Source organism: Gastrolobium bilobum, unplaced genomic scaffold (assembly GCF_033153095.1).
Source record: "Gastrolobium bilobum isolate Gb01-03AN ecotype WA unplaced genomic scaffold, APGP_CSIRO_Gbil_v1 utg4504, whole genome shotgun sequence".
In the NCBI taxonomy this organism is placed as follows: Eukaryota; Viridiplantae; Streptophyta; class Magnoliopsida; order Fabales; family Fabaceae; genus Gastrolobium; species Gastrolobium bilobum.
In genome coordinates this window covers 623,267-635,876 of record NW_026899275.1, presented here as the reverse complement: position 1 = coordinate 635,876, position 12,610 = coordinate 623,267, and the positions used below count along the sequence as shown (strand labels likewise).

The following is a 12,610-nucleotide window of genomic DNA, read 5'->3' as shown; positions in this document are numbered from 1 at the left end:
CAGTTGAAAGTGTTTGGATGTCGAGCTTTCGTGCAAATCCCAAATGATGAAAGGGCAAAGCTTGATGCTAAAATGAAACAATGTATTTACCTTATTTTGTTGATATGCGAGGTCGTTTATAGACGTTGAGATCCCGTAAAAAGAAAACTATGAGAATTCGGGATGTAGTCTTCCGTGAAGACGAAACCAATAAAGACTCTAAGCCCAAAGTCTGGGTTGCTATTCGTAGTGAGAAACTCGTCCTTCCTGTCGGAGCTGATGTTATGGGAGAAACCAATCAAGAAATTGATAAAAATGGCTAGCAACAAGAAGAGCCACATTTTGAAGGTGCCGAAGAAAGACAAGATGATGCAAGTAGTCTAGAGGTGCGAAGTGAGAATGAAGAGCTAGATTCTCAACCTAAAATGCAAATCAGACACCCTGCTTGAGGAAGATGACATTTCATAAGATACCCACCTAATGAATACATTGTTGTTGCTAAAATTGTGAACCTCAAAGTTATGATGAATCAATGACGAGCTCTAAGAAGAATGAACACAAAAAGATAATGCAGGACGAAATGAAGTCCTTATGTGAAAATCAAACTTAAGAACTGACCAAGTTGCCAAAGGGGAGAGACAAGCTCTTAAAAATAAATGGGAATATAAGATTAAGCATGAAGAGAACAACCAAAGAACGAGATATAAAGCAAGAATAGTTTTCAAAGAATGCAATCAGAATAAAGCAATAGATTTTGAAGAAATATTCTCTCATGTTGTGAAAATGACTTTAGTCTAAATTGTGTTAGCCATAACAATTTCAATGGACCTTGAAGTTGAGCAAATGAATATAAAGATTGCATTCCTTTACGACAACCTGGAAGAAAAAATTTACATAGAGCAACCTGAAGGCTTCTAAGCTCTAGGAAATGAAGAATTGGTCTGTTGTTTGAAAAGCGCCTCTATGGCTTGAAGGAAACACCTTGGAGTGGTACAAGAAAATTGAATTCTTTATGAGTGAGTATAAGTTCATGAAGACGAAGGCCAACCACTGCATGTTCATTAAAAGGTATTAGGCAAGAGATTTTTTTATTTTACTTTTGTATATTGTTAATATGCTTATTGTAGGATGAGATAATACAAAGATAACCACCTTCAAGAAGGCGTTGAACACTTTCTTTGTGATGAGGAACCTTACCTTACAAAGTAAATTTAGTAAATTTTTGAAATTTAATCAGGTGAATTTTTTTTAATAAATTTATACTCTCACCAAAATATTTAAAAATAAAATAAAATTAATTAACTAAGAAATATTATAACATGGCCTATTAGAAGATGAGAAACGTGAAGGGAAGGTGAAAACGGCAGAGAACCAAAATTGTTTTAACCAAAATCTTATGTGACTTAAAGCAGTGTTGTTTTTATTTTTTTTTAGAAGAAAAAGCATGATGATTTAAATGATGGTGACGATAAGAGAATATATACTTGATATATACCTAATTTTTGTCTATGGAAAGATGAGAATATATATACACTTAAACTACGCATTAATTATAATAATAAATAGAATTAAATTAATGCATCCACTTTGTTTGTAACTGAAAAAAAAAAAATCCTTCTAGAAACTTTTACCATTAGACAATTCAAGAAAAATTATTTATTTTAATGTCAACTATGGCTAAGTTTCTTAATCTCCACTAAATCAAGAATGACTAATTTATTGCAATAATTGGTCCTTAATTTATATGATAAAATAAATAATTAATGAGATAGTAGGTTAGACATAAATAAAATAAACTATATGATTCCTTTTCTCCTGAAGACATGCAAACCCTTTTAAAAGTAAACTGTGATATCTTCTATCAAAAGAAGAAGAAGAAGACAAAAAAAATCTTCCATAATTTATTAGGCCAAATTGATATTTAATAACATCTTGGGATCCAACCACCTGCAATATTTTAAAACCATATACAACTAATCTTCCTTATGTCATTACGGGATAAATCACTGTCATTAATTAGTCCTCACCTCTAAGTACTCAGACCCTAATTAATCACTATAATCTCCACCTCTTATAGGGCCACACAAAGACATGGCCAATGAAACGACGGTGCGTTTTGGTATTCTGGGCTGTGCTCACATCTCCATCAAGCTCTGCAAAGCCATTAGCAAAGCACCAAACGCCACTCTCCAAGCCATAGGAAGCCGTTCCCTCGATAAGGCGGCGGCTTTCGCGGCGGAGAACAGCTTGCCTACTGCAGTTAGGGTTTATGGAAGCTATGAGGCTGTAATTGAAGATGATGAGGTGGACGCCGTGTACATCCCTCTTCCGACGGGCCTGCACGTGACATGGGCGGTTAAGGCCGCGGAGAGGGGAAAGCACGTGCTGCTGGAGAAGCCGGTGGCTATGAACGTGGCGGAGCTTGACCGGATTCTTGAGGCTTGCGAGGCTCGTGGGGTGCAGTTCATGGACGGCACCATGTGGGTGCACCACCCTCGAACGGCTAAAATGAAGGAGGCTTTGTCTGATGAACAACGTTTTGGTCAACTCAAATGGGTATGCATCAATCAATTATATATTATCGTTGTGTATTTTTTTTTTTTTTTTTTTTGTAATTAATAGTTTGAATGAAATTGCCCTAGATGCACTCATGCACGAGCATATGCCAACTTATTAAGACATAAATGTGTTTTAATTTAATCCAAGACCTCTTGATTTAGCGGCGATACCCTAAGATTTGATCTGTCCAAAAAAATAATAATAAATTTGATTAGAGCCTCAAACCTGAAACCACGTTAATCTGTTCGGAATTCGAACGAATGTTGTTTTTTACCCAGAAGAAAATCGCCATTTATTATTATTTTTAAAAGACAAGAGATAAATATTTTGAGTTTTTCTATCTGTTTCCTTTGTCTTTCTCTTAATTTAACAAATTAAATTCAATACTTTCTTTATCATTTTTAATTTCTTATTTAGTTTTTCATCTTTACAAATTCTAAAATTATTGTAAATTTTTATAAAATGTATATGTTTGCTTTTAGTCTAGTTATCCCTCGCCGAGCTAAATTGTGATGCTTACAACGAAGACGTAGATAGTCTAGTAAGGTGGCCTTATTTATTTATTCTTTAATATTTATTTACTGAGCAAAACTCAAAAAGGTGGAAATTTTCTTTTCCTGTCAAAAGTTTGCCTGTACTTTAATAGACATGGTAGTTTTGAGCTTTAGTAGATCGATAAGAATGTCGACTATTATTTTGTGTCCTAATTTTACACGTGACAACATTTTCATATTTTAAATAAGTTAGATATAACTAATGTAGCTTTTTCTAGGTAACTAAAGTTTTGCAACATTACAAATAAAACGACTATAAGATGTGAAAGGTTTGGTTTTCTATAAGTCAAGAAATTATCGGTCATTTTTATATTTGTAGATGAATAAATATGAAAAATATAAATAACCAATTCAATCCTCAAAATTAAGCTATTAGGTGAGAGCTTTTTTAATGATTTATATTATAAACTAACACATCCCTTCACACAAGAGCTCATTGGGCTTAAAGGGCGAGTGATGCATTAGGTTCAATTTACTTATGCTAAGAAATTCACAAGAGAAAATGGAAAGCGGTGAAAATTAAATCTGTGATACTGAGGCTTTGATATTATGTAAATAATTAATTTAACCCTAAAAATTAGATTTTTAGGTAAGAGTCTTTAAATGTTTATATTATACTCTAATAAAAACTTTGTCAGTTGTCACGTGTATTTTGGATTATACTTTGCATAAAAAACTATTATATATGTACAAAATAGCACGCACTCACAACTAATTAATGAGTATAGATTACTTGGTAACACAATTTGAGTATACCGGGAGAAATTATATGTAATTTTCATATAATTAGTACACCTATATATGTATGATATATGTAACAACAGATAATGGCCTCAAACCTCTTCAGCCTTTAGCATATTTTGTTTTTGTTGAATTACAATTTTATTTTGGTTGATTGTGATTATGTTACAATAACTTGTTATATATATCTGAGGAGAATGAAAAGGCATGTGAAAAATGCAGCTACTCTATTCCTCTAATTTCTCTCTTTCTCCTTTGTGTTCTTCTTCTCCTCTTCCCCTTCTTATATTATCTCTCCCTTGCTCCTCTCTCGTTTATCCCTTTTCTTCAGATCTTCTGAAATTACTGCTACATTAATATATGTGATTTATTTTTGTTTCATTTGAGTGTAATATGTAATTACGATTTTTTTTTTCTGAAGTATATGATAATGTTTGATTTTTCTTTCTGGCCAACGAATATATATGATCGTTCTACATGTTTATGGATGGCTCACTCTCCTGATCACTGGCATAATTGTCGCCGCTCATTTATATAATTGGCTTGATTTTTTAAATTTGCGTTCCATGATGAATATTTAACTCGATTATTGAATACATGCTTTTATTTTATTATATACAAAATCAACATGCGCCATATCTACCAGTACTCTGTTTTATCTGACCTAATAATACATTTTTGATACTTTGTATATCCAAAAAATAAAAATAACAGTTAGTTTGATATTTTGCAATTTTGAATCTCAGCATTTTTTATTTTATGTTAATAGTATTATCTGAGATAAAGTTATTTTTTACGTCGTTCTGTGATTTGGAAAAAATTATATATCGTTTTGATAAAATTCAAAGGAAATCAAATTTTTTAGAATATCTCATTTTTTTATTCAAATTCCAAAACGACGCAACAAAATATATATATATATTAACTAACTAGATGCTCTGAGTTCAACTCACAAATTAAACTAGCCTAGTTAAGTAGTGTCCATGCTCATCAATTAAAGGCCCTCCCGGGCTTTCTGTGACTAAGGACTGGATCTAGAACAAGCATTTGTGGGTAGTCACTAGTATAGCAGATTAGGGTCAGAATCGAACTTGGCCCGAAAAATGTTTGCCAACTCGTTCCACAAAGCCTTTCTTTTTAGTTGCACCCATTGGGCCATTAGCAACTTGGTGGAGGCCTAAGAGTTCATTGTCGTATATACCTATTTATTTTTCGTAGGTACTAGTATTAGAGATATAATAAAAGTATAAAATTGTTTCTCCACATTCATCTAACAACAAATACTTATTATTAAACAAATTCTAGAACAATTCTTGCCGTACATATTCTCCATTTGGCTATTGAACTGTATTCAGTTATCCTATATAATTTTTTTATAGGATTTTATATTTATTTTGAAAAAGATAAAAATTATTTTCTATACATACATAAAAGTATGTTAGTCACATTTTTTTCTCTCCTTTTTCTTCACATTACATCACATGAGTTTCATATATTTTTATGTGTATGGAAGAAATAATTTTATCTCTTATAATATGAGAAATATTATTTCCTTCTTTAGAAGTGCTAAACAATTCTTGCCGACTTATTTTTTGGGTTAAGTTAGGCACAATTAAATAAAAATAAAATAGCTCTTTAAGAGTCTCCCCGCCCCCCAGTAGAAAATACCCATATCCTTCCTTATCATTATTAATACTTTTATGTCTTACTCTCATTATTGTCCTTCCTCGTTAGGTTGAACCTTGTCTAGAAACTGTTGTTTAAATAAGGGCAACAATAGATTAAAGACAAATATTGTAGTAGCGTTAATCATAGAGACATTACTTAATCTAAACAAATTAAGGATACTTTTTACTTTTAAATAATTAATAACCAATTTGCCCCTCCCCCAGAACTATCCACCATCCTGCCCCCATTTAGTCGATTAGGTTGCACTTTTAATCGACTAAATGGGCTAAACTCAGAAATTATGAAACGCGAATTTTAGTCGACTAAAAACTCACCTTAATCGACTAAATTGTTTGCATCTTTAGTCGACTAAGCACATTATTTAGTCGACTAAAGATCGCGAAAAACCCTATATCCAGACCTCTCTTGGCCTCATTTTCAAAATATTCGAAATCAAAACTCCTCTCTTGGTCTCTTTCTCTTGTTTGTCAGCTGAGAACCTTCCAATCACCCTTCCATTTCATCCCACCACCTCTAAGGCATAGTAATTGTGAAATCATTGTCATTTTCCTTTATTTCTCAATTGTTTTCCCCAAATCTGAACCCTAACCCCTAAAATCTGATTCCTACCCCCAAAATTCGTGTGAAAGATGAGCTCAAGTCCAAACATGTATGTTACCATGATTTACTATGATGGAAAGCATTATGAAGGCCCCAACGGTGTTCAATTTGAAGGAAAATCGAAAATGTTGAAAATCAAACGGGGCACTACGTACAATGAGCTGAAGGGGAGGATTAACCAAAAATTGGGGCTACACGGCAGCCATGGCGTTCAACGGATGATCGCCAGGGTAGAGTCTACAGTTGGTAAGGATGCTATATTCTACATTGGTAATGATATATGTGACGATGAAGATGTGGACTGTGTCATAGATGCAATTGTGGACCGAAAATTTCAAAACTTTATTGAGATATATGTTGAAATAGAATGTGGTCAATCTTCATCTGCACCTGTGCATGGAAGAAGTCAAAGTCAAGAAGACAGAGTGGTCGGTTTATCTGCACCTGCACTTGTCTTAAGTCAGATACCACTGAGGGAAATAGACGAGGATGAGGATGGGCATGACGAGGATATGGACAGTGAAGACGATGGTGAACCCAAGAGTGTTATTCCGCTGGGTGACACCTCAGATACGGACGTAGAGGGGAATTTTGACGCTGATACTAGTTCAGGAAACTTGAGTTCCCAGGTTATGCCACCGCTCCGTGTTGACCCTGTTAGCAGTGGTAAGATTGTAAATTAAAGTTTTAATTTTGCAACATGCTGTTATGTTTGTGTTTTCTTTCGTACTGACGGATAAGTTTAAATTTGGACGTAGGGTCTGAGATTGAGCCATTTTGGAACGACAGCCCACACTATTCGTTCATTAATTAGGCTCACCCTAATGATGAGACGGAGATATTGTATGGCGGCGATGACATCCACGGTGGCTGGCATTTAGGAGATCCATTATATTTGTACCAGGAGTTTCGAACTAAATCTGAAATGCAACATGCTGTCAAATTATATTGTATGAAGTCTCATCGTACTGCTGTGGTGGCAAAAAGTGATGACCATAGATTTGTGATGAAGTGTCGACACCATAATGATTGCAAAAAAGGTTGAGGACTTCTTACAAAAGAATGATCAGTTAACTTTCAGTCTCTGTGTCCGTGTTTTTGATAGAGACTTGCAGTTGTTTGAAGTTGAGGATGCCTACAATCAATCTACGCATGATGCCGACGACATTATGAGGGTTGACTTGCTAAATCGTAAATGTCAATGTGGAGGGTTCACAGCTAGACGATTTCCTTGCAGTCATGTGCTAGTGGTGTGCAAGGTTGAAAAATTGAACCACTATGACTATGTCGATCTTGTGTTCTCAATTACACAAATTGAGAAGGTCTATGCTGCACGTTGGTTTCCAATGGGTAATGAGTTGTTGATCCCAGAAATAGATGGTCCAACATTAATCCCAAATGCATCTTTGGTTCGTGCACAAGGTAGACCGAAGTCTTCAAGGATACAGAATGAAATGGATTGGGTTGAGTCCCAACCCACAAGCAGTCAAACTAGATGCAGCACCTGCAAGCAAATTGGTCACAATAAACGTACATGTCCTATGAGGATTAATCCTAGCTGAACCAATGTTGTGCATGTATTTAAGGTCTTTTGTAAGAGTTCATGTAATTTTTGTAAGACATTGTGATGTTACTTTGTGTTACTGTATAACTCATTATGTAATTTGACATTTCATTTCTAAGTCCATTATCTAACATTGGTCCATATTGATAGATTGAAACTCATAACTAATACTAATATTACCAAAAAATGAAATCACCAAGTTTCGGGGAGCGTAAACAAACGGTTTGGAGTAATACGTACCCAATCGCATACGAATCATGTACAATACTATTTTGTACCTGAAAGTGTGTTCCCCAAGTCATTATATGCGTGTACATTGATATTCGATCGGTTCCGTGCCAAAAAAAAATCGTGCAAAACAGAATGGGGTGTCAAAACCAGTTATTTAGTCGAGCAACCTGCACTGGTTTAGTCGACTAAACTGTGTAGTCGACTAAACCAGTACAGGTTGCTCGACTAAATAACTGGTTTTGACACCCCATTCTGTTTTGCACACATTTTTTTGGCACGGAACCGATCGAATATCAATGTACACGCATATAATGACTTGGGGAACACACTTTCAGGTACAAAATAGTATTGTACAGGTTATAAACCACGAATGTACATGTATTGCATAAATGCTCCAAGTTAGGGTATCCGAAACTTGTGTTCTTCTTTTAACTCTGTTAAGGTCACCTGTTCTGAATTTCATTGGACATTTTAGACCCGTTGGACTGTGATTAGACACAAATTGAAAACAAGAAGGTAAAAGATATTTGTTCCTTCATTTGGTAAACAAGAAAACAACAATAATTACGTAAACGGTTCACAACATGATGGGAACATCAAATAGTTCATTTCATAACCATAATATTACATAAACTACAAATGTCAAATAGGAAGACCGAAGTCAATTACATAACAACATACACTAGAAACGTAAAATAGAAACATAAACCCTAAATCTAATCCTCATCCTCCTCAGACGCCGTCTCCTCGTCATCCTCATCTGACACATCAGCCCCCTGCCCTGCAACATCCTCAATCTGCTGTCCTCGTCCAAGCTCTAGACGAGCAAGCCTATCTTCAACACCCTTGAACCGTCCCTGTATATGTCTAAATCTTTCATTTCCCTTCTGCACGTGACTCTTCCTCCATTTTTTGTGTTTCAGCGCCATTTTTCCTATTTTCTTCAGCGTGGCGTTTATGCCCTTCATGACATCACGTAATGAAATCCCACCCTCAGGCTCAGCTATCTCCTGCTGGTCACCCTCATCATCATCGTCATCATCATCCTCCACCTCGGGGTCAACCATGTCTACAACTGGAGCAACATCAGGAACCTCAACATCAGCCGCACCTGTGAACTGCCACACTCCTGTTTGGGGGTTCTTTGTCATCTTGCACTGCTCCAGTAGACGTTTTCCAAACTTATGATTATACCCTGTGGTCTTCTTCAAGGTCACATTACCCATGGGAACATCAAAATGCTCCAATATCCTCTGAACAAGACAAGCAAATGGAAGTGCACCCTTGTGTTTGGCCTTATACATCATCCAACAGATGTAGTGCCTCCAGTTCACCGAAGTACCATGTCGGATAGCCCACATGATGGGAATGTCATGCTCCAACACCCTGGAATGATTGAATGCTCGCGGAAACAAAATGTGGGTGATGACATAGTGTAGTATGCGGGACTCCACAGTAAGCAACCCCACCGTATAGGCAATGTGTTGCCCACGGACTCTCCTCTGCTCCTGCACGGCATCACCGCGTGTATATCCTGGAAGTATGGTCCTGCTGTCTGCGTCATATTCCACAGTCTGCGCAGAATCAAAGTCATACCCAGTAACTCCAACCATACCGGAGCCGTCATGATGATGTCCACCCCGCAGACTCTAGACCTCAGCTCACCCTGATGGTAGCTGAGATTATGGTAGAAGGCTTGTACATGCAGCTCAGAATATGAACACGACAGTTCAGCCAAGGTCCTAAGATGTGATTCCTCCAATCACCTCACAATGTTAAAACCTTCTTGTTCAAAAAATGCTGTATCAAGTGATTTGGCCCCACAAATCGGTCGGTTAACAAAGTCACAGACAAAAGATTCATGAACCACCGGGTCATTCTCGAACAAGTATCCGAATGGGAGGTCGACAGCAGCGGGGTCTTCCTCTTGTGGCCTTGACGAAGACGGACGATCTTGTCGTAGCTTCTGTCGTCTCTCATTTCCAGTGCTAGACGATCTTCTACGGCCAGCCATGGGAACAACTGTACCTACAATGCAAGTGGAAACAAAAATCAATGAACAATAACAATATCAAAAAATTTAAAATTCAATATAAAAAACAAAACCTAATCCTAAAATAAAACAGAAATCAGAAACCCTATCCCTAACCCTAAAACAAAAACAGAAACCCTAACCCTAAACCCTAAAACAGAACACAAAAACCCATTCCTAACCCTAAACACTACAACCCAAACAAAACAGCAACGTAAACCCTAACCCTAAGCCTAAGGCACCACATCAACCCTAACCCTCACCCTCACAACAAACTTAACACCCTACCCCTAACCTAAATCCACAAAACCGCAAACAGAAATCAAATGCATGGAGAAAACCAAAAAAAAAAAACTAAACTTAAAACCAAATGCAAGTCAGAATACGTTACCTAAATGTCGATTTCGCAAGTGTGAACCAAGGAAGCTTCAATCGCACCTTCAAGGGTTGAGATTCGGACTTGGTTGGAGAGAGGGGACGGAATGCAGCGATTTAGTCGATTAGGGTTTCAAAATAACCCCCTTTGCGAAATGGGTTTTTTTTTAAAAAAACCTGATCTGCGATCTTTAGTCGACTAAATAATGCTCTTAGTCAACTAAAAGTGCAAACAATTTAGTCGATTAAGGTGAGTTTTTAGTCGACTAAAATTCGCGTTTCATAATTTCTGAGTTTAGCCCATTTAGTCGATTAAAACTTAAAAGTGCAACTTAATCGACTAAATGGGGGCAGGATGGTGGATAGTTCTGGGGGAGGGACAAATTGGTTATTAATTATTTAATTAGGGGCAAAAGGGTCAAAAAGCCCATATCCTTCCTTATCATTATTAATACTTTTATGTCTTACTCTGATTATTGTCCTTCCTCATTAGGTTGAACCTTGTCTAGAAACTGTTGTTTAAATAAGGGCAACAATAGATTAAAGACAAATATTGTAGTAGCGTTAATCATAGAGACATTACTTAATCTAAACAAATTAAGGATACTTTTTATTTTTAAACTAAGTTTTCCAGTTATTATAATATGGTACATAGATTTTCCTTAAATAAAAATGGTAGTTATTTTATTAATTTATATAATAATGTTGAATGTGTTACCGATATGTCTTTAAAGTTTATGTTTTTTTATTTGTGTTCTTCATCAGATACACAGTTGCATCACATACAACCCTGGCCCTGAGTTTCTGAAGAACAGCATTCGTGTGAAGCCAGATTTAGACGGTCTTGGTGCCCTTGGTGACATTGGTTGGTACTGCATCGGAGCTATATTGTGGACTGTGGACTATGAATTACCAAAATCAGTGCTTGCATTCCCAGGAGCCACTCTCAATGAAGCTGGTGTAATAATCTCATGTGGCTCCTCTTTGCACTGGGAAGATGGAAGATCTGCAACCTTTTACTGTTCTTTCTTAACCTACTTAACCTTTGATGTAACAGTTTTGGGCACAAAAGGGTGTGTTCGTCTCCATGACTTTACTCTTCCATTTGAAGAAACCTTTGGGTATGGCACTTTCTCAGAGGCCTCAGAGTTGGATTATGGAAAGATTGAACAAGGAAGGTGGTGTCCAAAACCAAATGAGCATGTTGTAGAAACAGAGTTTTCTCAAGATGTTTTGATGGTTAAGGAGTTTTCTGATTTGGTTGGAAAGGTGAAGTGCTATGAAATGAAGCCTGAGAAGGCATGGCAAGTGATGAGTAGAAAGACTCAGCTAGTGTTGGATGCAGTGAAGGAATCCATTGGGAAAGGTTACCAGCCTGTTGAAATCCTAACTTAGATGGAGTATATATTTTTGTACACATGTTTATTTATGTACAAAGATGAAAATTACGTCAAATGGCTTGCAAATTGCAACAAGTGGGTTTGGTTGTTGAAAGTTTATGTTAATTATATGATGAATTTCATGGCATTTAGGTTATTGTGGATTCCTGACATTGGTATTCGTTTGTGGGTAACATGATGTTGTATAATTGTTTCTGATATTGACAAAATAATAATGTGCAATGATACATGTGGTAACACTAAGGAGTTGGTTTAGTGATAGTGACGAACATAATATAACATGTAGTTAGGCACACTATTACAAGTTGAAATCTAAAGTTTATCAATGCTTCAGATAATGAATGTCAGAATTTCTTTTTCAAGAATGACAGAGCTTACTGTCTTCGACTCATTCTCCACAATCTAAGGCCTAATTCCAAGGCTCATGTAAATTAAACTTAAGAGCAATCAGAACTCTTGTTGCTTATCAATAGTAGAGTTTGTTACTACTATGCTGTGAAGAAAACCTACAAGCCACACCCACTCACATGGGAACAGAGTGGTTGAATGGGAGGGAACTTGATAGGTGATGGCCTAGTGTTGGAGAATTATCATATTCCAATTAACATCGCACTTATTTGTGAGTCACAATTGTCCACCGAAAGATCGAGCAAGAAGCATGCATAATGGGGGAAAAGAAATCAAAATGTGAAATATAGTCCTTTATATTGTTAATGTCAAATATGTCATTATGTTCATATATATATATATATATATATATATATATATATATATGAGGCAGGATCCTTTGACGCCGGCGTCAAATTTAAAATTTGATACCTTATCTAAGTGTGGTTAGATCAAAAAAGATCAATGGTGTCACATGCTTACAATTCAGAGCCGTTGA

The 12,610-nt window shown here is 36.2% G+C and overlaps 1 protein-coding gene across 1 annotated transcript; it reads left to right on the top strand.

Annotated features, from left to right (window-relative positions):
• The first annotated feature begins 2,070 nt into the window (after positions 1 to 2,070).
• LOC133289087 (uncharacterized oxidoreductase At4g09670-like) lies at positions 2,071 to 11,719 on the top strand. The gene is made up of 2 exons (XM_061486951.1): positions 2,071 to 2,535; positions 11,090 to 11,719. The coding sequence occupies exons 1-2, from the start codon at positions 2,071 to 2,073 to the stop codon at positions 11,717 to 11,719; spliced, it is 1,095 nt and encodes a 364-aa protein (XP_061342935.1).
• The last annotated feature ends 891 nt before the right edge of the window (positions 11,720 to 12,610 follow it).

Excerpts from the sequence above, each read along its gene's own strand:
- LOC133289087 (XM_061486951.1), top strand. The coding sequence starts at position 2,071 with ATGGCCAATGAAACGACGGTGCGTTTTGGTATTCTGGGCTGTGCTCAC. Across the intron at positions 2,536-11,089 it reads GTTTTGGTCAACTCAAATGG|ATACACAGTTGCATCACATA; the intron begins GTATGCATCAAT and ends GTTCTTCATCAG.